The sequence below is a fragment of the Anser cygnoides genome, chromosome 3 (assembly GCF_040182565.1).
Source record: "Anser cygnoides isolate HZ-2024a breed goose chromosome 3, Taihu_goose_T2T_genome, whole genome shotgun sequence".
Classification (NCBI taxonomy): Eukaryota; Metazoa; Chordata; class Aves; order Anseriformes; family Anatidae; genus Anser; species Anser cygnoides.
In genome coordinates this window covers 74,445,811-74,469,512 of record NC_089875.1, presented here as the reverse complement: position 1 = coordinate 74,469,512, position 23,702 = coordinate 74,445,811, and the positions used below count along the sequence as shown (strand labels likewise).

At 39.0% G+C, this 23,702-nt stretch overlaps 1 protein-coding gene across 7 annotated transcripts in view; it reads right to left on the bottom strand.

Annotated features, from left to right (window-relative positions):
- Positions 1 to 23,702, bottom strand: part of BEND3 (BEN domain containing 3) — a 150,184-nt gene that overhangs the window by 61,029 nt on the left and 65,453 nt on the right. For all 7 annotated transcript variants that reach the window (XM_066994452.1, XM_066994455.1, XM_066994454.1 and 4 more), the window contains exons 3-4: positions 17,143 to 17,341; positions 2,325 to 2,399 (exon numbers count right to left, since the gene is read on the bottom strand). In XM_066994452.1, the coding sequence (XP_066850553.1) occupies positions 2,325 to 2,399; positions 17,143 to 17,341 (274 nt within the window). The remainder of the gene's footprint in view (positions 1 to 2,324; positions 2,400 to 17,142; positions 17,342 to 23,702) is intronic.

Below are 23,702 nucleotides of genomic sequence, written 5' to 3'. Positions count from 1 at the left end.
ACAAGCTGGCAGTCAGAGCACCTAGAAGCTCAGCGAGTGGTGGGCCAGCTGCGGGGGTCCTGCTTTATAGGGCTCGGGGCAGTGGTGGCCACTGTGACCTCAGCAAGCCTCTGTGACGGAGTGGCCCTTGCGTGGCCAAAGGTGGCTGTGTTGGGAGCGGCCTGGAAGATGCCCTCACGTGGAAGGAGGAGGAGGGCTGGGGGGAATGAGGGCCCCTTTTTGGGGGCTGGCTCCCCCAGGCCTTTTGACTTGCCAGAGAGAAAGGCTGCCCCTTGGCCACAGGGACTGCCCTCCACCTCCCATCCTGTGCCCTGGGTTTATTTTTAACACTGGTTTTTAGGTAATTTCATTCTATTCTTTATGTAAAAGAACAGAAGCAAGGTGCATCTTCAGCCCTAATTCCCACGTGCACTTTCTGCTCTGAGTGAAGGAAGAATTTCTTCCTCACATCACGTCTAATCTAAATCTCCCCTCCATTTGTTCAAAGCCATTATTCCTTGTTCCATCGCTACACTCCCTGATAAGAGTCCCTCTCCAGCTTTCTTTTAGGCTACTTTTATGGGTTAGGTTAGGTGGCAAAACTGCAGGACACGGCAAATTTCAGCCTTATCTACCTTGTTCCACATGACGTTTTCCAGCTCAGGCTCTAGCCTCTCATCAGTGTAACATAGAATCATAGAAACATTAAGGTTGGAAAAGACCTCCAAGATCATCTGGTCCAACCATCACCCTACTACCAATGTCATCCACTAAACCATGTCCCTGCGCACCAGGTCCAACCTTTCCTTGGCTACTAAGATGGTGAAGGGCCTAGAGGGGAAGACGTATGAGGAGCGGCTGATATCACTTGGCCTGTTCAGCCTGGAAAAGAGGAGGCTGAGGGGAGACCTCATCACGGTCTACAGCTTCCTCACGAGGGAGAGTGGAGGGGTAGGCGCTGATCTATTCTCTTTAGTGACCAGTGATAGGACCTGAGGGAATGGCATCACGCTGCAGCAGGGAAGGTTCAGGCTGGACATCAGGAAGAGGTTCTTCACTGAGAGGGTGGTCGCACACTGGAACAGGCTCCCCAGGGATGCAGTCCCAGCACCAAGCCTTCCAGAATTCAAGAAGCGTTTGGACTGTGCACTTAGTCATATGGTCTGAATTTTTGGGTAGACCTGTGTGGAGCCAGGAGTTGGACTCGATGATCCCTGTGGGTCCCTTCCAACACGGGATATGCTATGATTCTATGATTCATACTGCAACACAGCAATTGTAAAACAGAGCTGCAAGCTACATACACAGCGAATACAAGTGTATTCATAACTTCTGCAATCTTCAAGCCATCTCACATACTGAACGTTAAGATACAGGCCTCTGAGGCAAACTAGGCACATGAGGAAGCATCACTAGAAATAAAATCCACCTCAGTGGATTTTAAGATACATATTCACATACACACACTGCTGATCATTGCTATGCTGTGAAAACTTGCTATTTTAAGCTCTGCAGAGGTTATGAGAACTTTAAATTATCAATTTTTTGGACACATTAAGATACAGTCATAAAAAATGAAACTCAGTTTTGCTTCAACATCCTGCCCAAGCAATATTACTTCAAGAAGTAACTCTAAAGATTTCCTTAAATATTCTACTAAAAACAAAAATACCTGGATCCAATTTGATCAATATCTATTACAGCTTTTGCCACACCAAAAATTAAACCAATAACACAGTACATCCATTAATTGCCCTTGAAGAAATACATAATTCTTCGTTGTGAAACACTGACAGCCACTGTCTTTGCCCACCCTGACTCTGTATTACATGCACATGATTTTCAGTGGAGAAGAGTGCAGTACGTTCCTATGTCCTCAGAGCAAAACTGATGTTTAAGCTATCAAAAGGTGAAGACTAATGAAGAAGGGACCTCATGTAAATATGGGATGAAGCATTTTGTACAAATCTTTGGGCAATTATAGTTTGGAAATGAGAGACGTTCATATATTAATGATGCTGACATTATAATACATTCCTCTAACAGAACCCTGACTAGAAGTCTCTGCAAGTGTTTAGAAAACCCACAGTAAGACATATTTACAGCTTCTGGTAATGACACCTAACGCTATTTTATTAAGCACTCATGGACACAAAATAGCCCCTCTTTGAGCATTTCTAGAAGTCCAGAGTTCACAGGTGTCATAATGGCATTACTGTTAGAACTCACTAGGACTGCAGTTAATTCTCTTCCTCTTAAAAGGGATGAGAAAATCACACATTTACTACAGTCACACATTAATATCACCAAACTTGCTGGGTATGTAAAACTACTGAAATTCTTACCTCAGATGATTTTGAGTTTTCATAGTATATACCTTGAACTAAGTCACCAATAGCACTTGATATGAGTTCCACAACCTGTAAAAGAAAATGAAAAGACAACTTACATCTTTATTAGTAAATTTGGTGATTATTAAAGAAAGCTACTGCCAGATTTCCAGAGAGATAAATAGTTCACAACTTGCCTTGCAGAAAGCTAGATATGAAGGACTGTAGGATTTATGAGGATATATTCTGCACAAGCGTGATCCTGTCCCCCTACTAAAACCTCTACTACAGTAATTCTTCTATCAAACTTTTAAGGTTAAAAACAAAATTTTAATTTATATTAAGTGTGAACTATGGAGTGTATTCTCACAAGGACATTCATAGAACTAATAAATCCCAGTTCATGAATAAGAGACAGTACCTCATCTGGGCTTTCTTTTGTTTTGTTTTTCTCCCCTGCCAAGTAAATACTTCACAATACCTCTCATTGGGAGCTGTTAAAATTCTAATCTTCATGGCTAATACAGAAAAGTCAGAATCCATAGAAAGGTAACCTTTCAAATGTGATCATTTGGTATTCGGGTGTCCTGGGAATGCTCTGTGGATGTATTTAGTACATGGCCCGAGGCTCAGCTGTACCACATACACTGGAAGTCTGCAACACGGGAATGTTTAAATCAGATTTATCAATCTGTATTATCTTCACGGTTCAGACTTTTTATTTTATTCAAGTGAAGCCTAAAAATCTGAACTTGATCCAGAATGTAAAACAAGCATTCCCTGGTCTCCCTGGAACTACTGTACAATTTAGAGTTGTGCACATGAACTGTCTTAATTGGAACAAAATACACAGATTTGTTGTAAAATTAAATGCAGGCATTTCAAATAAGCACACCTTAAGGCTACCCCTGTAGTTGCTCGCAAAGTTTTAATTTCTTGAATGCTTGATTTCCCATGCATATGATTCTATATCTGATTCCCTTTTTTGTTTCCTAAATTCAGCCTAGTTCTTATTGAATTAAAAGATTTAGTTTCAATTTTTATCATTCTTGTAACTGAAGACAAGAAGTCAAATGATAACACCCCTAACAGAAAGATGTTTTAACATTTAGGCAGACTTTATTTGATAATAAAAACACATTTGTATGCTAGTTTTGAGTACTAGCAGAAAGACTGTGTTGGTTTTTGTTTTTTTTTTTTTTAAACACTAGTTCATATACATATTCATACACACAGAGCAAGCGCTAACTTTAGAAATGCTGCTGATTAAAAGTCATGTTTTTTCTTGCAATGCATATGGGTTAATTTGCAAGACCTATAAAAACAGCCTAAAAAAAAATCACATTGCCCTTTAGGAAACTAGATACCTAAGAAATATTGTAGCAATATGAGCTGCAGAGGAACTGAAAGGACAATGATCCTACAGTGTTACCAGATGTGTTGAGTTATTTAAGTGGGTAACAGAGAAAATTAGAGTTGTTTTTTTTTTTTTCCTTTCTTTCTTTTTTTTTTTTTTTAAAGGTATCAGATAAGCCCTATTCCCAAATCCAGGAGGATTGAGTATCGCCAATAGGTCTATGAAAGTCTGTAACTAAATGCCCAGGATCAGATTGTATTACAGTTTATACAAGCAACATCCCAAGATTCTTCTGATGGCTAGGACACATAATACAGATCAATCACTCACTAAAAAATGTTATGGTTTGTGAAACAGTCTGAGCTCAGAGACCTACACTGGTAATACGAAGAGGAATTTACAAAGACACTGAGTCCTACTCTAAATGTCAAAGTGATAGTATGAACTTTTAACAATGCATCTGGCTCTGGATAACTAGACCTTTTCCTCTTTCTCCTGAAACTCTAGACTGAGCAGGACCCTGTTCTGGGGTTTCTTTTTTCCATCTCTCCTCTCTCTTTTTAGTGCAACCCTACTCTCAAAGGCAATCTTAACTGACTTTAAAACAATCTCAGTGAAAACATTTGTGAACAATTGTACCTTTTCCTCTCATAGTTTATAAAACATCTTCAGAGAATTACACATCCACTACTTTGAAGAATGCATATATTAAACACCATTAGGCCTTCAGTGACGTATTGAGCACTAAATGTTAGTGTGAATTTAATATTAGCATTACCTCCCTTCTTTCCAAATCTTTCTCTCTCTCTCTCTCTCTCCAAAATTATTTTTCTAAGGTAAATGCAAGGCCATATAGATCATTACCAGGAATGAAATTCCAGTTTCAAGAGCACAGTGGGATGCTTGCATGAGGCTCTGGTACTTCATCACCCCTTAATCTGATCTATTATCTGATCTAGCATCTGCGACATGACATCGGTGGCCTGAGGTCCTGGCTGATGAGGACAGCTACGAAAAATGAGGAAACCAGGTATTTTTCCTGTGTCCCAAACTAACACAGAGGAAGAAAGATTATTACAGTTTCAGCAGTAACCACGCAGTCAACGGTACACTGACTAGCTCTTCTGCAACACAACAAAATTTGAAAGCAATCAACATCCACTGTAAAATTTATTTCCTCCTGTTTTATGTAAGGGAAAACAAGCAACAGGGAATTGATTTTTCCCAAAGCCAAGCAGCATGACAACGGAAGAGAAGAAAACAGACATGTCCAGGACATCTCTCTTCTCATCATGCCTTTGTCTGACCAGTGCTCTGCTCCACTCACTGACATTTCTGAGAAGCAAGTTTGAAGATCAGTAAAGATAGATGAAAATTACATGTTCCAAACTGCTTTCCCTCTGATCTCATTTGAAGGTTGAGCTCCATTTTGAACAAGTTCAAAGACTGGGAAAGAGAAGAAGGAACTGCCAAACTAGTGCTTCAAAACAGCAGGACCTCAAGAGACCAGAGGCAGCCTACTCAGAATCTCTCACCCCACTATTTTTCACTCCTCTACACGTTTTTAATCTTGGTGCCTTTTAGGTACTAGGGATGACCAGGAGTAGCTTTGTATTGATAGAAAACAGATTTCCACTCTATTTTTTGTTTTCCACTCTGCATCAGTATCTTCCCCTGGCACCAGAAGTGCCAGGAGGCCTAGGGGCAGCCCAGGGGTTGGCCTGGGCCTTGCTGGCTGTAAGGCGAAGCCTATGCAGATCATTCCACACTCTTTAAACGCATCTTCTGCAACAGTTCTGTCAGGGTCTTTTTCTTCTAAGCAGGTATTACTTCAACCCCTTTTGCAGAGATGTGATCTCCCTTGTTTTTAAAAGGTCAACAGGAAGGCCACCTATTCACCATGAACACAGGGAAAAGAGACATACTGCTAAAGTTGATATATACCCTACTGTCTAGACAGACAAAGTGTATGACATTAGGTGAATTTTGGACACAAGTATGTGATGCCTGATTCCATAGCAAGGTAGAGCTCGTGTTTTAACCTTGTTGACTGATGCAAATGTGAAATAAGCTAGAAATCTGTACTATGTTTCAATGCCAGAAGAGCTCTGCAGGTTCTGTGAAACTTATCTTGCACTTTTCTGGCATAGAAATTTATTTTTCAAAAATGGACAGCTTCAGCCCTTCAAGGTTCTTTATTCTTTAAACTTATTTTGACTCCAGTTTCTCAATCTCAGAATTTCAAAGTGTTAATTGCAAAAATACAAAATGGTTGTAATTTTCCTAGTGGTTCAGAAAAGTACTTGGGGCAGTCAAACTGCTATGCATTGAATTTCCTCCCTCCCTTTCCTGAACTCAGACTAAACCTTTCAGATAGGCCGCTCAAGACCCACCTATAAGGTAGTTCAGGATTCACAATTCTCAGATTATTCCCTATTCAAAATGACCTAGAATAGGGCCAAGCATTCATTGCCACAATCATCCTTCACAGTTCTGAATACGCTGGAGGAACGAAAGGCATTACTGACATCAGCTGAGCAACTCAGGCACTTGTCTTGGAAATTTTTATTTTTATACATATATATAAATATATATATTTTAAGTTCACTTCAACATAACACTGAAAATATATTTTTCATTCTAGTTTAGAAAAGGAATTAATTTGAGTTCCATTCAATGTGTGTTTTGTTTTTATTCTTTTTTAAATTCAGCAGCTGAACTGGAATCGATTACACAGACCACTCTACTTAGGAGAAGTAGTATGGTGTCTCTTGAGACTCAAGTGGATATTTTCAAGGGGAATGTCAGGGAAAGGATTAAGCTTTTGTGGGGAGACAGGAAACGCAATAGGAAGGGCACAACAATAGATATGTCTTTGTTCCTCATTATTCCTGCTTTCTGTTTGACAAACTTCCTTAGCTTTGCTAAATTCCTTTCAAGAAGAGCCACAAGTAATTCTCTTCTTCCTTAGTCTGTCTCTGCGCTGCTGATCTTGAAATGATTTCTTTCCTCAGACATCTGCTGTGACAGACCCTACCTCTTGCTGCTGATGCACAGACTTGAGAATGTAGCAAGATTTCACTGTACTAGTAAATAAGAAAATTAGATAGTCAAGAAACATTAAATATAAACATAAAAGTTCCTTCACCTTACATTTGACTGTTTTTTCCTCCCCAAACTGTTAATTTTTAGAAATATTCCACACACAAAAATTCCATTAAAAGTTCTTAAAATGAAATCCTGCATTTGACATAGACACGTTGTAACTCTAAGAAGCTACAGATGAAACTCAGTAAAGAGCTGAAATTGGATTTTGATTGTTCAATAATATCTATAAAAGAGAGCAAAAACTAAGGAATGCCAAGAATACTGGAATTTAGTTTTCTTTCCTGGTAATCTCCTGAAATGTCGTTAGTCATACACATAATTAAGTGTGCCAGCTAACAGATTCTTTGTTTTACGTTATTGTAGCCTACTGGATTTAATATTTAGAACTATCTTTTAAATCTTTTTGTGTTTTTTGAGGGGGGGGTTGATTTTTGTTTTTTAAATCTGTCCCTCTCTTAGTTGATGCACACAAAAAAACTCCTCGTGGTGATTTACTTTCTAGCAAGTTTTAAATGCTCTTGGAAAACAAATTTGTAGTTTTCTTCACTCTATGAATGATGAAGGCAGCCAAACACAAGGTGCAATGTAAACATTCCCCGAACCCACAACTTGATAAAAAGTTACTTCCCTAGCCATAACAACAACAACAACAACAAAAACAGCAAACCAACCAACCAACCAAAAAATCACCAATCTGATCATTTTGAATATCAATTTGAACAGGGTTAGTATTTTCATAGGGTCAGGTACTAGCTTAAGGCTAGCCTTTCTAAAGGATTTAGAGTCCTTGGAAGAGGTTCACACTACTACAAAGACTTTTAGTGCATAATTCAATCATTTCCCTTAATGATAACAAATCCAACAGAAGAAATATTGTTATCCCTTCCCTACCTCCATGTGGTCTCTTACACAGTATATTAATATCTTTGCAAATCCAATGCAGCAGGTCTTTGCACTGAAACGCTCAGCCACCTATTGATGAGTGATGCATGTTAGAGAGTGTGTGATTTCTTCAAATTGACCTTTTTGGATGGGGTAACTATTTCATTGCATATCTTACATATGAAACAGTGAACAAAGAAGGCACTGTGACTACAGAGCTCTGTAGCTATAAAACCCTCCTCATCAATAAATGATGCAAGAGAGCATGGCTGTAAAACACTTTCCAGTCATGCTGGTGCAGACAACCATTAAACTGGGCTATGTTCACAAATGAATTGTGGATTAAACTGAGTAAAGAAAAAAAATCTGATCGGCTTTGAGTTGACAGAAATGATTAGCTGCAAGTGGTATCAACTATTTTGCATAGACTGTGTCTGAATAAACGTGAATCAGAAGTAATATCATTTAGCATCTGACAGATGGAATCAACTAAACCAAGCTGCAGATGTTTGTTAAACTAGCAAATCAACAGCCTGTTCTGATGTAGCAGGAGCAGCAATCAGATTCTAGACCCAAAATGAAATGGTGCTGAATTTCAAAATGCTATTATTAACCAGCAGTTCCAGTCAATCCATATTGCTAGCCAACAGGAACATTTCATGTAAAAATACAATTCATCTACAAACTTGCAATCATATTATATACATTACTACATTATTGCAATGAAGCCAATACAGATGTAAAGACACTTTAACTAAAAATTTGACCCTGGGAAAATTTGTTTTAGACTAACTTTATTGCAGTGCAAAAAGAGGGGAGGATACATAATCTATCACCCTATTTAAAAGACACATATTTTAATCTTTCCTAGAAGTACACTGTATAAAAACACCTGCTGGAAGGGAACTACGAAGAGGGAGCCAAACTCTTCCCAGCAGCGCCCACTGACAGGATGAGGCAATGGGCACAAATTGAAACACATGAAATTCCATCTGGACATTTGAAAACACTTTACTGTGAAGGCAGTCAAACACTGGAGAAGGTTGCCCAAAGGGGCTGTGAAGTCTCCATCTGGAGACATCCAAAACCCACCTGGACGTGGTTCTGGGCAACATGCTCTAGGTAACTCTGCTTGAGCAGGGGTTTTGGTCTAGATGACCTCCAGAGGTCCCTTCCAACCTCAATCATCCTGTGATGGCAGCAGCTGTCTGAGGAGGACCACAGTGGCTTTTGCATACATACAACAATGGTAACAATAAGACTTTTCTCTTTAAAAACAGAAAATCAACTCTACAAAGCAGATGCCAAATACTCTCTAAGGAAAGGGTTAATTTTAGTGTATGCTCCGGAAAGAGATTTCTCTTCTATGGGTAGCTAAGTTCTTGGGAGACTAAGAAAGGACATCCAAATTTTAGATTATTATCTGCATGGCTAACAGTTTTTAATTGCAACTGAATCGTCACAAAAATGTATTTTCACTTTATAAGAGCATATTATTTACTGAAGTTGCACTTCAGGTGGAAAGATTACTACATACTGTCACTTTCAGTTCTGCAAAAGCATTTACTAATTATGTTGTCAAAAAAAGCATGAAAGTTCATCTCTAGAACCAAAGATGTCCTAAGATCCCATCCGACCAAAGATGAGTGTCAGTAAGTAATAAGTCCCAACTCAAAAAAAGGCTGCTTGAGATAAGATTGTCAAGACAGTATTTCACTATAGATTTGACTGCTTTGTATCCTACTATGTACTCTCAATATGAACCTTCTATTATGTTTAAGAAACAGCTTTTAAATAAAGCCAAGAAAACAGAACTTGTGATCTTCCACTGCTTGAGGTATAAAACGAATGAAGCTGGTATGCAAATATTGCTCACTGAGGACACCACCTTCCGCAATGTTACGAAAATCTACTTTCATGTCTTAATTTGTTCAAGAGCTAAAGCTTTTTAGCAATGAACTCCTCCATGATGATCATGCATTGCCGAGGAAAAAAAAGAGCTGTAATGAACATCCATGCTTTGAGAAACCTGAACAGTGATAATACCATTTTGGGGCCAGTTCTCTTCAACATTTTTATAAACGATCTGGACACAGGACTTGAATGCATACTAAGTAAGTTTGCAGATGATACTAAATTAGGAGGAGCTGTTGAATCCCTTGAGGGCAGAGAGGCCTTGCAGAGAGATTTTGACAAACTAGAGGGCTGGGCAATCACCAACCGCATGAAGTTTAACAAGAGCAAGTGCCAGATTCTGCACCTGGGAGGGGGGAACCCTTGCAGTGTATTTTTAGGAAAGAGCTTCAATCTTAGACTTGATGATTCACAGTGATATCTATTGACTACGTACTTCGATACTGGTCTCAATCTCAGCCATGCAGCGGTCATTCTGCTGCAAGGTGCTGGTTGTAAGTCATACATAAGGGAAGCAGTAGAAATCTCTCACTCTTTCTTACCCCCCCCCTTTTTTTTAATATACATTTTCACGCAGAAGTGGGAGGACAGAAAACAGACTGAAATCTAAACATAAAATTTTCCAGCAATGCTGTGGCCAAAAACTACAGAAAAATAAGCTCTTTCAATTCAGGTGTATTTTATTGGACCAATACTAACTCCAGTGGAGTCTAGCTCTGGGAAAGTTTAACATATGTATTAGCTTTAAAAATCAGTTCAGGTGCAAAACACTACTAAGGTAAAAAATAATAAAAATGAAAAAACAGACCTGTGTGTGGAATGCACTGATTGGGAACCAAAACCAAGCCATGCAGTTGTAATCCCCAAGCCAATATTCACTGCAACACAACAGAACTCTTTTACAGATCATTAAAAAGGAGATGGTTTCTAACCTATTACTACAATTACAGATTAATTCTAATTTAAATGAAATTCTAAAAATTAATAAATTAATAAGCTGTGTCACCTAAGACTCTAACTTCTCCAAAAGATTACTTTTCAAACACATAAACACAGCCATTAAAGTAATGAAATTCTACAAGTACTTAGTTATATTACCAGCTACAGTAGCAAAAGTGAAACAAAAAAACTGTAAAAGATTCAGAAAATGGAATGCTTCATTTGCCCACAGGTTATTTTAGGAGCTACAAATTTACTTGTTGAAAACAAAGGCAAATGATGCACTTGCTAAGGAACTGCTTCACTGAAACGGGCACACAAAGGGGCCACGGGGACAGCACAAAGAACTAATTAGGAGATTCACTAGCATCATTCTACAATTTCATCATCATCATGAGAACTGTTACGTCTAATGTTAGTAGAAATCCTAGACAAAAGTTTTAAGGCAGTAGCATGGGAAAAACGACTACCGAGTACCAGTTCTAATCAGTATTGATCTTTTGTCTCTTAACATACAGGATTTTTCCATAAATGCTGAAATACTTTCATCAGCTTCTATAAAGAGTGTCTTTTCACTACCAAAAGAACTTCACATCACTGTCAACAAAACTCTACTACAGAAATATTATAAAAAACTAGTCTTTGGGTATATTGGGCAGAAAAAAAATATATACGCCCATTAAACGGACACAAAGTTTGTATGACAATCTCTTTTTGTTTTACTTCAACTAAAACACCGAATTTGCCTCTCAGAAATGGATGAAAATCCGTAGATTTTGGTGCACTCTAAGAATGTTAAAACAACTAACAGTTTTCTTAGTTGACTTACAATAACAATGCATTTCTCAGTACTGAAAATGCCTTTGCATTCTCCAATAAAATACTTGCTATGCTGTATGCTAATACTGAGATATTTTAAGACACGGTTTAAAACATGGAACTGTTTTCTTAGGGTTGCCCAAACAAAAGCTTTATTCTAGAACGACACTCAATCATGACAACTATGTTATGTCATCTCATATTAGATTAAACATTCAAAACACTACATTTCTTCCTTCGTTTTCTTCTCCCTCATCTCCCAGATAAAATACTGTTCCTTAACTGTACTTTTAAATAAGTAAAATTCAGAACTCTTCAATCCTTCAGTTTTCACTAGTGTCTGCCTTTGAGACACACCTCTTTGGATCTCCAAAATACTACATTAGAATAAAAACACTCAGCAATAGAGAAGCTGGCTTACTCCCTACCCAATCCAGTATGTTGCCATCAAACAGTGCCTTAGAAGAAGGTACAGTAAGACAGACACAATACCTTACTTCAGGAAAGCTCTTTATCCTGTTCTTTAAACAAATTTTGAAGCTTGTTTTTCTTTTTTTCCTCTCAAGAATTCAACTTTATTATCAGATTTTATAACCTGTGTCTCTTAATGCAATCTGATCTCTGTTTCTTACCAAATCCACGCTTTGGTGTCACCTAGCTGCTTTGTGAGCTGTTAATTCTGAAGGTACCCATCTCCAATGGCATGTATTGGGAAGAAAAAGGAAGTAGAGCAGACATGGAAAATTAAAAACTATATCTATATAGTTATATATATATATATATATATATATGACTTTTTGTCATGAATTTCAGTTTTCTGTATTAACACTGACTACTTTTGGTTCTCACCCTTCTCCGTGATTTTCTCCATTCTGCTGTGATCAAAACAGCTGCTGAATTTCAGAAGGAAAATTCAGATGATGGAGTTTGTGGGTTTTATTATTTTAAAATATCACAGAAATATACTTAGTAAATATTTATGGATAATATTTTCCAGTAGAGAAATTCATGAAGAATACCTCTTTGAAAATAACTTTCATTGCTCTGGGAATAACTCCACAGGACCACAACTGATGCTACATAAGCAGAAACCCCAGTTCAAGACAAGCAGATCTCTTCTGAAGCAAAGTGTACATTCAGACTGCTGCAATAGGAAGATTTCCATGAATAACTTGTTAACATTTATGCTAACACGAGGCCTATTTTGTAAACAACACATTTATGCCTTTAGGAATACATAAACTTAACATAAGGAAATGCATCCACTCTATAAGTACTACATCTGTGCCACTGTTTATTTATGAACAAATAATGCTTAATAAAACAATGCTCTATAATGCGGTCTTCTGGCGGAGCTCTGCACTGACAGACAAGATTCTTGAATTCAATTCCAAGCTTTCAGGCTGCAGACTTGAAGTGCTTCAGTGCACTTCAATCATTCCAACAAGAGCTCATTGAATTATAGCAGGAAGAAGAGCATCATTCCAAAAATTTCAGTAAGAACTACGGAGAACACTACTGTCAGTATTTCAATGTGTTTTGAAATAGGCTTGTTTTTACCTTCCTCCTTTTTGGGGTTTACTTTCTGTTTTGGATAAATTATTTTTAGTTTGATTGTATTTTATTTTCACTACCAAGACATACATATCCCTATCAGTTTATGGAGTTGCAAGCAAGCAATGCATTTAATAGATTCTTTTATCACTTTCCTTAGTGGTCAACACATTACAGTAGGCATTGCACTAAAATGCATCATTTTGTCCTTCTCAAGTTTTATGTATCATTGCCTTCAGAGTGTATGAGGACCAAAACTGGTCACAATTGCATCGTTAATACTCTGCAGTTTCATATGACAACTGACAATACGGATGGTCTAGGAAGCTCCAGCCTTAACACTGCAACAAGTTTCTTCCAACTCATCTGTAATATACCCTGAAAAAGCACATTATTTGATAATATTCTGGTCAACATTCACACATCACTTGTGTTAAAACGTCCATATCACATATCTGGTTGACAGATTACAAAAATGACAATTAACGCTTGCTACTTTTGCTGCATTCACATTTGAACACCACAAAATTATTACAAGTGAAGGTAACTTAAGCAGAAATCAAAGACAGAACTAATACTTTTTGCTACTATAGTCATAGAAGCACCTTTATGCTACAAAATCTTGCTAGCAGTTTCAACCCCACATCCTTGGCTAGCTGGAGCAAGATGACAAATGTTAAAGTCATACTACCTTCAGAAGGCAACAAAGAAAAAACCTTTAAACATTTCCTTAAACATATTTGGAGGTACTTTGATGGGTAGGCATAATTTGGTTTTCCATTTCTCCCACATATACATGTTTATAATGACTTTTACGAATGCCTTATCAAAATCCTAGTATCAAAAAACTGAAAGCTCAGAAATGAGGAAAGCTATCAAGACAACTCCATCCCATATAAACACATTTCAATCCAACGAATCAGCACATTACCAGGCATTAATGTGCAATGTCCTGTGGTGCCAGGAGCTGGACTCGATGATCCTTGAGGATCCCTTCCAACTCGGGATATTCTGTGGTTCTATGATTGAATTATTTAACTAGCAAAAAAAAAACCATACGCCCTTCCTTGTTGAAGGCTAATCATTCCTAAAACCACTGCCAATGTATGGCCTACTAGAAGATTCCAACTCAGGTCCTCGTTGGGCTCAGTTCTGTTCTAAAATCCATGTATTAGCAACATCCAATCTACTACAGGATGAAGCTTTGAAATAAGGTTATATCCACATTATCTTCAAGTAACAACACAATTGTTGTACAATTACCATCGTAATTAGCAGGCCAAGAAAAGCCACCATCAAAAATACAAAGAGAAGAAAAAAGATAGTTTAAATAAGGTGATCAAAAAGTTAACATGAATGTAGAAAAGAATTGTAGATACATGTGAACTGATTAATATAAGACTTTTCAGTCGTAAAAGTTTTCTGAAGAAATTGCTGTTCATTTAGAACAGATTTTATTATCTGAATTAAACGGGAGAACTTTGCCATAATTACGAAAATACAGTATACAGCTGCATCCTTCCTTCAGTAGTTTGCTTTAAGCCTCAGTCAATACCAACTTTGTAATCATAATTAAAGTCTCGTAATTTCACGAAGTAGAAAATGAGAATGCTTTCTTGAAAATTACTCTGTGTGTTCAAACAACAAATTTTATATGACTTAAAAGAGAGCACAACAACAGAATTTGTCTTACAGGAGGCTGTCCTGTTTCTGGCTTCCTAACTGACATTTCAAGAAATCCTGAGTCCTTACACCACATATTCAAAACAAAACAAAAAAATCAACCCTCCCCCCCCCAAAAAAAATTCTTTTGCTTCATATGAATGAGAACTAAGAGCATTATTCAAACAACAACAACAAAAAACAACACAAACCCTGAGCCTCGGATGTTGTTAACATCATTACAGTTATACTCTACAGCACTAGCAAGAAGAGGAAAATTACTACGAATTAACAACAACAATTCCTATATTTAATGTTATTTAAAAATCAAAGTGTTACCTAAGGCAATTACCTTGCAGCCTTTTAATATCTACAGGGAAAAGCCTAAGGGAAAATAATTGACTTTGCTAATTTTACCCTTGGCAATTATAAAATAGCTCTGCATTTCATTACGACTACAGAATTTCACATCTAATTGTCAGCCCCGAGAGAAGCACAGAGATAAATGCATCATACACAAGCTTAGACAAGAGTTTAGCAGCACAATAAAATTATCTTGGTAGCAATGGTTTCAGTTAATGTTAAAACCCCCTTTAAACTCTAGTCTATACAACAGCTATGCATGCCTATATAGAGGTTATTGCCTGCCGTGGTCAGTACCATGTACAGTGCAACGCTGCTCATTTCATTAGCCAATTTGTTGAGCTACCAAATAAGTGCCTGCAAAAAAGCAGTACTGCGATTTTTACTTTTTTACATCAAAGAAAACAAAACATTATGAAGGAAAAAAGTCACAGTTATTTCACACTGCTGAAAAACAGATGCCAGATTTGAAAATTCATCATTTACAAAAGAATAAATACAGTATGTTTAAATCATTGCACCTGTCAAGAGATTTCTATAGCTTGTACTTCAATTTTTCTAACTTTGCTAGTAGGGTTAGACATATGAAAAAGAATAATTCACTAAGTCAATCAGTTCCCATAATGGCATCCCACTTATCGTATGTAGAAGCTATGAAAGTATTTAGATGTCAGAAAAATGAAAAAAAGTGCTAAAATGTTTTGGCAGAATTTTCCAACATGCAGTATAATGATTGCTTAAAAAAAAAAAAAATGTTTCTTTGCACTTGTGTTTCATTTCACTGTAGGCTTGCTTCCTGGCAAAGGGATTATACATTGCTGCTGCAATACTTAATGAAGTACTAAATGCAAAGTAATAAGTGCTACATTTTATACAAACTTTCCTCTTCAGTGGAGACAAAACAAAACAAAAAGTATGTAGGGTTAAATCCTTTGCCTTGTCTTGAGAGTCTTATTATGTACCAAAAATTAAAAGGATACAAATCAACAATTATTAAAACCAATAACAACACATTTTGATTATGGCACAGCTAAAATTTTGCACTCTTTAATACTTTTTTTTTTAATACCTACTCCCAGTTCTCCTGGCTTAACCCAATATTCCAACAGATTGACACCTAATTTTCCACTTCCTCTGAATCTCAGCTCTGTGCTACGAAATGACACGACTTTTGAGAGCAACCGTCACACTGATGATCGAACGCAGTATGGAAATACTCAACTACCACTGCGAGGGGCTTTAGCAGAAGAATCTAAAAATTCATTAAGCTCAGGATTAAAAAACTATGTTGATTATTGACAATCGTACAGGTATGTTTATTTTACTTTAAGATATGGCAGCAATCTCCAAATGTGTGAAGGCGGCTCTGCAAAGAACTGTTCTCGGAGCACGAAGCTCTCCAGCCATACACAGGTATGCTGGTGCTACACTAGCCTGCACAGGGATGCCCGGGAATCTCTCTCCACTGTGTCAGGTTTTAAGAACAAGCCAGACAAACACACATCAAGAATGATTTGGTGTTGCTGATCCTGTCTGGGGACAGGCAAACCGACTAGAAAGATGTCTCTCAAGTTCTCCATCAAGTCTCATTTTCTAAGATCATACACACACACCTTTTGTTCATCATGGAAAACGTTGCCTGTTAAGTTTTGCAGAGCAGCTGGGTTGCAGTTGCCCTTTGGAAGCCGGTACATCCATGTTAATCGGGCAATCCCACACTCAAGGACGCCCAAACGCCTACCAAAATAATTTTATTACAGGTAAAAAGTCACCAGAGAGCTGTGCAGACAAAGAAAAGAAGCCTCTTCCCCCAGAAATTCTCTAAGATATAGCCAGACCTTTCACGAAAAACAAGGTAGAACAAAATAGACCAAAAGTGCCTTCAGCTGGCAGTCTGCCAAAGGGGGTTGTACTCCAACCTGTCGTAAGGATGCCACAGCACGTAGTTTAAATTCACCAAGCTAACCGCTCATCCAGCACTATCTATGGCTACATTGCTTCAGGACATGCACTGAAGTCCCCACACAGTAATCCTACAGGACAGCGGTAAACGCTCACAACAGCAGCATCCCATCAATCCATCTACAGCTGTAATATAAGTACGCTGATTTTTGAAGGATGCTCCATATATATGTACACACCATAACTAAGCTGATTTTTAAAGGACCTCTGTTTTGGAAGATTTACTAATAGTTACTTGCTTTGGCAGTAAAAGGTGTTATTTTATTTTTTTACCTTGGTATTCTGCAACTGAGCAAGGCTTGTGCAAGCATTTGCTAGAAGAAAATCTCCACTCAAAACAGCCATTTTATTCCCAAACTGCATATCCTTCAGCGGGCCATCGCAGGACTTGAGCTCACCGATATTTACTATGCCACGATGCACCAGAAAGGCAGTGTGGATCAGCTCCGTAATCTCCGCCAGACTTCTTTGACTGAAAGCAAAGGAAAAGTACAATTATTTTGAAGTTACGAATAAAACATAGACTATTAGGTAAAATAAAATAAAAGAAATAATAATAACAATAATAAAACAAACAAAAAACACAGGTCATGCTATATGCTGAGCAGATAATTTATGAATTATCGTGCAGCTCTTCTATTTACTTCCAGAAGCTGCAATTTGGATGCGTTAAGCACTGGGAAGAAGCGCATCATGCCACTAAGCATTTCCAGGTAAGCTGCTGGTACCCCTGGTTCCCTTTGGAAGAAAGCTGCCTTTTGTTTGAATTCTTCGGCAAAATAAAGCTAAGCAATCAATATGGTCCTCACAGTGTTTTCTTTTTTGTTTTGTCTCTTAGAAGCTTGAGGGACACTGACATGAAGAAAATGCCAAGCAGAAAGCACCGATGGGAACGAACAAAGGATGTATCAGCAGGGGATTCACGAGCAAGCTAATGTGAACACCGTAAGAATGCTGCAGTAAATGACTGCTCAAATTAGAGCTAAACTAATAACAGGATACCTTGCAGTTCAATAATATCAAGGGGGGAGGGTGCAGGGAAAGAGGAGAAACAGCTGAACGTTTTAAAATGTTGTGCTAGTGACATTTCAGTAGTGGTTTCAGTCAGAAGACACAAAGGTGGTGGTCCAGCACAAGGGTAGATTTAATTTGATGTGGGTAGCCTTGCAAATCATTTCTTATTCCAAGGCACAGCGTTAAACCCTCTGAATTTAGGAGCTTCATCCCTGGGGGAAACCCCTGCCACACACGGTATTTTTGTTTTCTTGAGATGAGGTTTACCTTCTATGTCTTTTTTTATTTTTTATTTTTTGGAAAAGGGTCAGTTCAGCCCTGTACCCCAGGCAGTGACCACCCTGGGCGGCCCAGCCATCACTCCTCCGCTCCCACCCACCAGAGGGTGACGGACAGACAGAGCACCCGAGTGAAGAGAGGAGGAACTGAGCACTGCAGCGTCCTGTTAATGCTGCCCAGCTTGGTGCACACAGGCCCTGCTCTTACGAAGCCTTCAGCACGTTCACATTTCCTCTGATTCAAGCAGATCCCTTCGTGTCACTGAGGCTTCACGTATGAGCAAAAACAATGTACGCCCTCGCCTAGTCTGATGACTAAGGCCTTTAAGTTTGAGTTGAACGGCACCTGGTAGTGCACAGGCACGCTGTGCTCTCTGTGCTTATTCCAAAATGGCCCAGCACTTATTTATCGAGTAACTCAGCTGTCCCATGCATTCACACCTACATACACCTGCCGATACACGTTCAGGTTAGGTTCTGCCTCAGCACTGGCGTACCGTCGAGTAAATTAAAATCTTCCTCTGGATGGTGCAGATGCGTCGCGCCCGCCCGAATGCTATTAATCTAAACTAACCTTCTGCCCCCAACGTATCAGAGACACGAGGAGCCCCAGCAGCGACTGTTCCAGGCCAGCGAGCCGTGCCAGCTCCCAGGAGGGAGCAGCCTGCCGAGGCACGCCAGAGGCAGACGAGCTGGGGGGAGAGGACAAGCAGCGGTTCCCCACAGATTTTGTCACGCACAAAAACCCGAGGTTGTTTTAAAAGCTGCCTTTATCGTTCACCGTTTTCGATTCACGTGGAGAAAAACAATCTGAAAATGAAAGAGCAAGCCATTCTTCCTCCCGACAACAAAATTAGTATTGTTTTTCAAAGAGGAAAGGGAGAAACTCCTACGACCTACATCCGCAGAGCGGTACCGTAACCATCCCCGGCTTGGCTCTACCAAAGGGTTAATAAAATTTCGAGCTCGGAGGAAAAGACTAACAAGACATCCCGATGCTCCTGCTGTCACTGTCAGGGCAGCCCTTGGAGGAAATGTCCCTATCAATTCGGTTTATCAGATGGACAGCTGATCAACATGAAACAGACTTGCTCTGGGCAGATTGAGCCGAGCTACCTGGTATGAATAGCAATGAGCGCCCCGCTCCCGCAGCACGTCCTGCCGCAGATCCCAGGACATATGGGGATCCCTAGTGACGAGCACATAAAGCTGCAGCCAGCCCAAGTGACGGCTCATTTCCCCCAGCTGAAAGCAGACATTAATATCCCGAGGAGATCGGGCCCGCCTCTGTGACCCCCGAGGATGGGAGCAAAACAGCGACTGTCCCATTTCTTCATTTAATAAGCTTTTAATGAAGGAAATCTAAATCCTCTCTTTGACTTCAGCATCGCTCTTCGTGAAAAGGTTACACAAATACATCAGTGTCATGCCTTGCAAATGCTCAGGATCTGGATGTTTTCATTTCATTTTTTATAATCCGTTTGTTCTCCAAATGATGCTCACATTATTTGTGCTAACGAGAGCAAATAATCTGTGTCTAATTCTGATCTTATGCACTGCTCTTCCACCCTCTCTCTCTAGCTAACTAAAACCATAGGAACCAAAGCCACTGTAGAGATCCCAGGCAGTATATTTCCTAACATTTTTTGTGATAACGCCCGTAGTACTGAGGCACAACTACGGACTCCACGGTGCTGCTACTGACACGTGAGGCTTCTTAACATGACTTTGGAGAGGCCAGCATCCAACCAAAAATACAAAAAGGTAATGTTGATGCAATGCTGGACTTAGGACAACACATGATACGAGCACAAAGGCAGGAACAGGAGAGCAACTGGTTCATGAACTCCTTGCTGCTGCCCCAGAGCCCAGGCTCACACAACAAAGGAGCGGTAGCCACATGAATCATTTACGTAGCAAGGTAGAAAATAGTCATTTTTTTTTTTTCCAACACACAAAGTCTCTAAACAGAAGCAGACTGAGAATCAGATGCATTTTTTCACCACGTGCCACCACGCTTCCACCTGCCTTCCACGGCATTCGCCACCGAGGCAAGAACACCCTGCTGACCACCCCCAGCTGCTCCACAAACTCGATTTATAGACACCACAATTGTCACAATTCCAGAGATGACACCATTCTGAGCCCCACACATCCCTCAGTCTTCTCTTTCTCCCCTTCCAAAAATCAACCTACGTGCAGTAATTTCATTCCAAAAAGGCTGGTATAGAGGCTTGGACAGATACTCAGATCTGTTTTCACTCTACTCTTTATTTCATGAAAATCTCTATTCACAGACTTTCCTTGCCTATGGTGTGTAAAAGGGAGCAGCATCAACATTGCCTCGCTTTTCAGCTCGACTCCTTGTTCATGCAAGTTTAGTACACACATAACTAACAAAAATTTCTGTAAAACACTTGCTATAAAGTACCCATTAGGTTATAAGCACCTCCAAGTTGGGAATGTGAGCCTGGAAAACACAAAGGAAACACTAATGTTACAAATAATTTAAAAAACAACAACAACAACAACAGAACACCGTTTTAGTTAGGTCATTTGGAACTATGCTGACTCTGGGACTGTGAAAAAGCAGGTTGCAGGAAAATACTAGGAAAATACAAATTTTAATTCTACAGACTATTGCCTCTCACCAGAAGAAAAAGAAGCGCCCTATCTATTCTTCCTCTCTGCTCCCCTGCCCCAGTGAACTCAACACAGATCCTTGATACTCAGGTATGTTTTGGTGAACTCTGATCAAGTGCTGAGCACGCCTCAGGAAATCCTTCAGATCTGCCCTTACAAAGTTACCCAGTAGATGCAACAGCCTGCTGCTGTGACTCCGTCAGCCCAAGCAAGGAAGACAGTTTCTGTATAAAACCCACGTTCGGATAAACACCAGATTTATTTAGGAAAATAAAGAACCAATGCAGAAACTTACTAAATATGCTTCTATTTCAGAAACTGCATTTAACAATTTTGGTTTGCATTAAAATTTCCTATCTGTATGCCTGAGAGTCTGCCTCATCACAGGATTATTGCTACAATCGCTATTATTACAAAGATGAGTATCTCTTGCAAACTTCAACGCAAAATTTGGAGCCTACACAAAACTAAATTAAGTGCCAAGGGGGACTGGCAAAATATTGAAACAAAATTTTGTAGAAACAAAATAGATTTTTACAGCAAATTTCCTATGCAACTTGTAAAAATTAATTCTGCAGAGTTCCTTCCTGCCACCCTGAATATCCTTCTTGTTGTCTGCATTATCTTTAAACACTTGCAGCTAGGAGACATTAGCCAGTACAGTCTCTTTAGGAGTTCTTATGAGTGACTTCAGTCCTTAATTTCACAGAATCACAGAATCGTCTAGGTTGGAAGAGACCTCCAAGATCACCCAGTCCAACCTCTGACCTAACACTAACAAGTCCTCCACTAAGCCATGTCCCTAAGCTCTACATCTAAACATCTCTTAAAGACCTCCAGGGATGGTGACTCAACCACTTCCCTGGGCAGCCCATTCCAATGCCTAACAACCCTTTCGGTAAAGAAGTTCTTCCTAATATCCAACCTAAACCTCCCCTGGCACAACTTTAGCCCATTCCCCCTCGTCCTGTCACCAGGCACGTGGGAGAATAGACCAACCCCCACCTCGCTACAGCCTCCTTTAAGGTACCTAAATCTTTAAGTCCTACTCTACTCTGAAAAGAAAATAGCCTTTTGCAAAACCTATGATAAAACAGAAACATTAGGCAGCTCAATTGTACTGCTGTGAACAAAAGAGTATTTCAGCTTAAATACTCTGCAATATTTGTGATGGAAACTCAAGTTCTCAGCAACAGCTATAAAACATGAGTCAGTTTACCTTTCCTCATCAGCTAACCATCAGAAATATACTGCCCCCCTCAAAGAATGGTAGGTTATGCAAAGAGCCACTTACTTATAGTTAATACTAGGAATAATATTTTAGAAAAATGGACCAAAGGCATATTAGACAGTAAAATCCATATTCTAAAGTTCTCAGCAATGAAAACAACTGCTTTGAATGAAGACAATTCAATGGACAGATTAAAAATTCTTTAAGAACTCTTACAATTGAAACTTTTAATGAAAGTGACTAACACTATACACCCAAGATTTGAGTATTTTGTCTGCAGTTGTCAACCCAACAGCTTCCCTTCAATACACATAGGATACATGTAGATGAACAACCTTCCATTCAGATTTTTTCTTTTAATAAATATAATAAACTGGGATAGATACTAGTACTTTTTAATGACAACTATAATAATCTATATATAAACCTATGAATCTGAAAACTAAAAGAGTTCTTTCAGGGAAAATTACATACTAAAAAGAATTAAAGGAAGAATTAAAATTATAATCTTAACACTGACAACGTACTTTGGAAATAGCAGCTGATTTAATTTTTTGCGGCCAATGAACAGAAAGAACAATGTTTGTAAGGGCAAAAAAATGTACGCACAAAATTTAAATTGATTCTGTATGCCTTGGTCTTTATACGGCACCAAAATAACACACTTATTTACGTAGCAAAACGAAGGGTAGGAATTTTTACAGTTCTTTTTTCCATTCACCTGTCAAAGTCAACACCACAGTTAAAATACATGATTAAATGAACAATGTATAATGAGTAATGAACAGCGTCATGGTGATGTAAAGTCTCATTCTCATCTTCTGTGCACAGTCTCTTTTACAAGCAGTTCAAAAGGCATGGGGAAAGGTGTTTGAATTAGCCAACACGTATGGCAGGTGCTGTGGTTTCACTAGCAGGAAAAAAGTTCAGGATGAAACACAAGACTCAAGCACAGCACCAAATATTCTTTGCACGACCATGATTCGTGTATCTGTCATCCAGCAGAAAATATCTACCTACTTTTATCCTTTAACAAGGTCAGATACTAAGAGTTCTGTGATTCCTCCTATCTCAGTCACTAAGCTACTGGAGGAGTCAACTTCCACCTGAGGGATAAATGAAGTCGAAAGACATCAGTTCTATGAAGTTTATTGAGTATGCTGTTTAATTGCACTCCTGTGATCAATTCGTTTTCCAATTAGCTGCCTATTTTACCTCTTTCATCTCTTTCCCTTCCTAGCATCACAAAGATTTTGAAGGAAAACTTCTACCCATACTCATTCATGTTTTCCTTCTTCATTTTTGAAAAGGGCTTCAATTTTCTTTCTGTAATTCTCCACCACTGACATGTTGCTTAATTTATTCCCCCCCCTAATTTGCTTTAGCAAGCTCTTCCCTCGTCCCTTTATAGGATTTGAAAAAGTTTGATTTTTAGGGTGCGGATGTTGACTTGAACTCAGTAAGCCCGTTTCCCTAGGCATTGTGTGTAGGGACACCTAACTCGAGCTCCTGTTCCTTTTTTTGGTGCAAGAATTAGGAAGATATTTGGCAGTCTGTTACTTCGCTGATGATTGACTTGGGTCCACTGTAGAACAACCAATTCTTTTGTACTCTGAACAGCAACAGGAAATTTGACCATTTTGCATCAGCTTCCAACCTACTGCCAG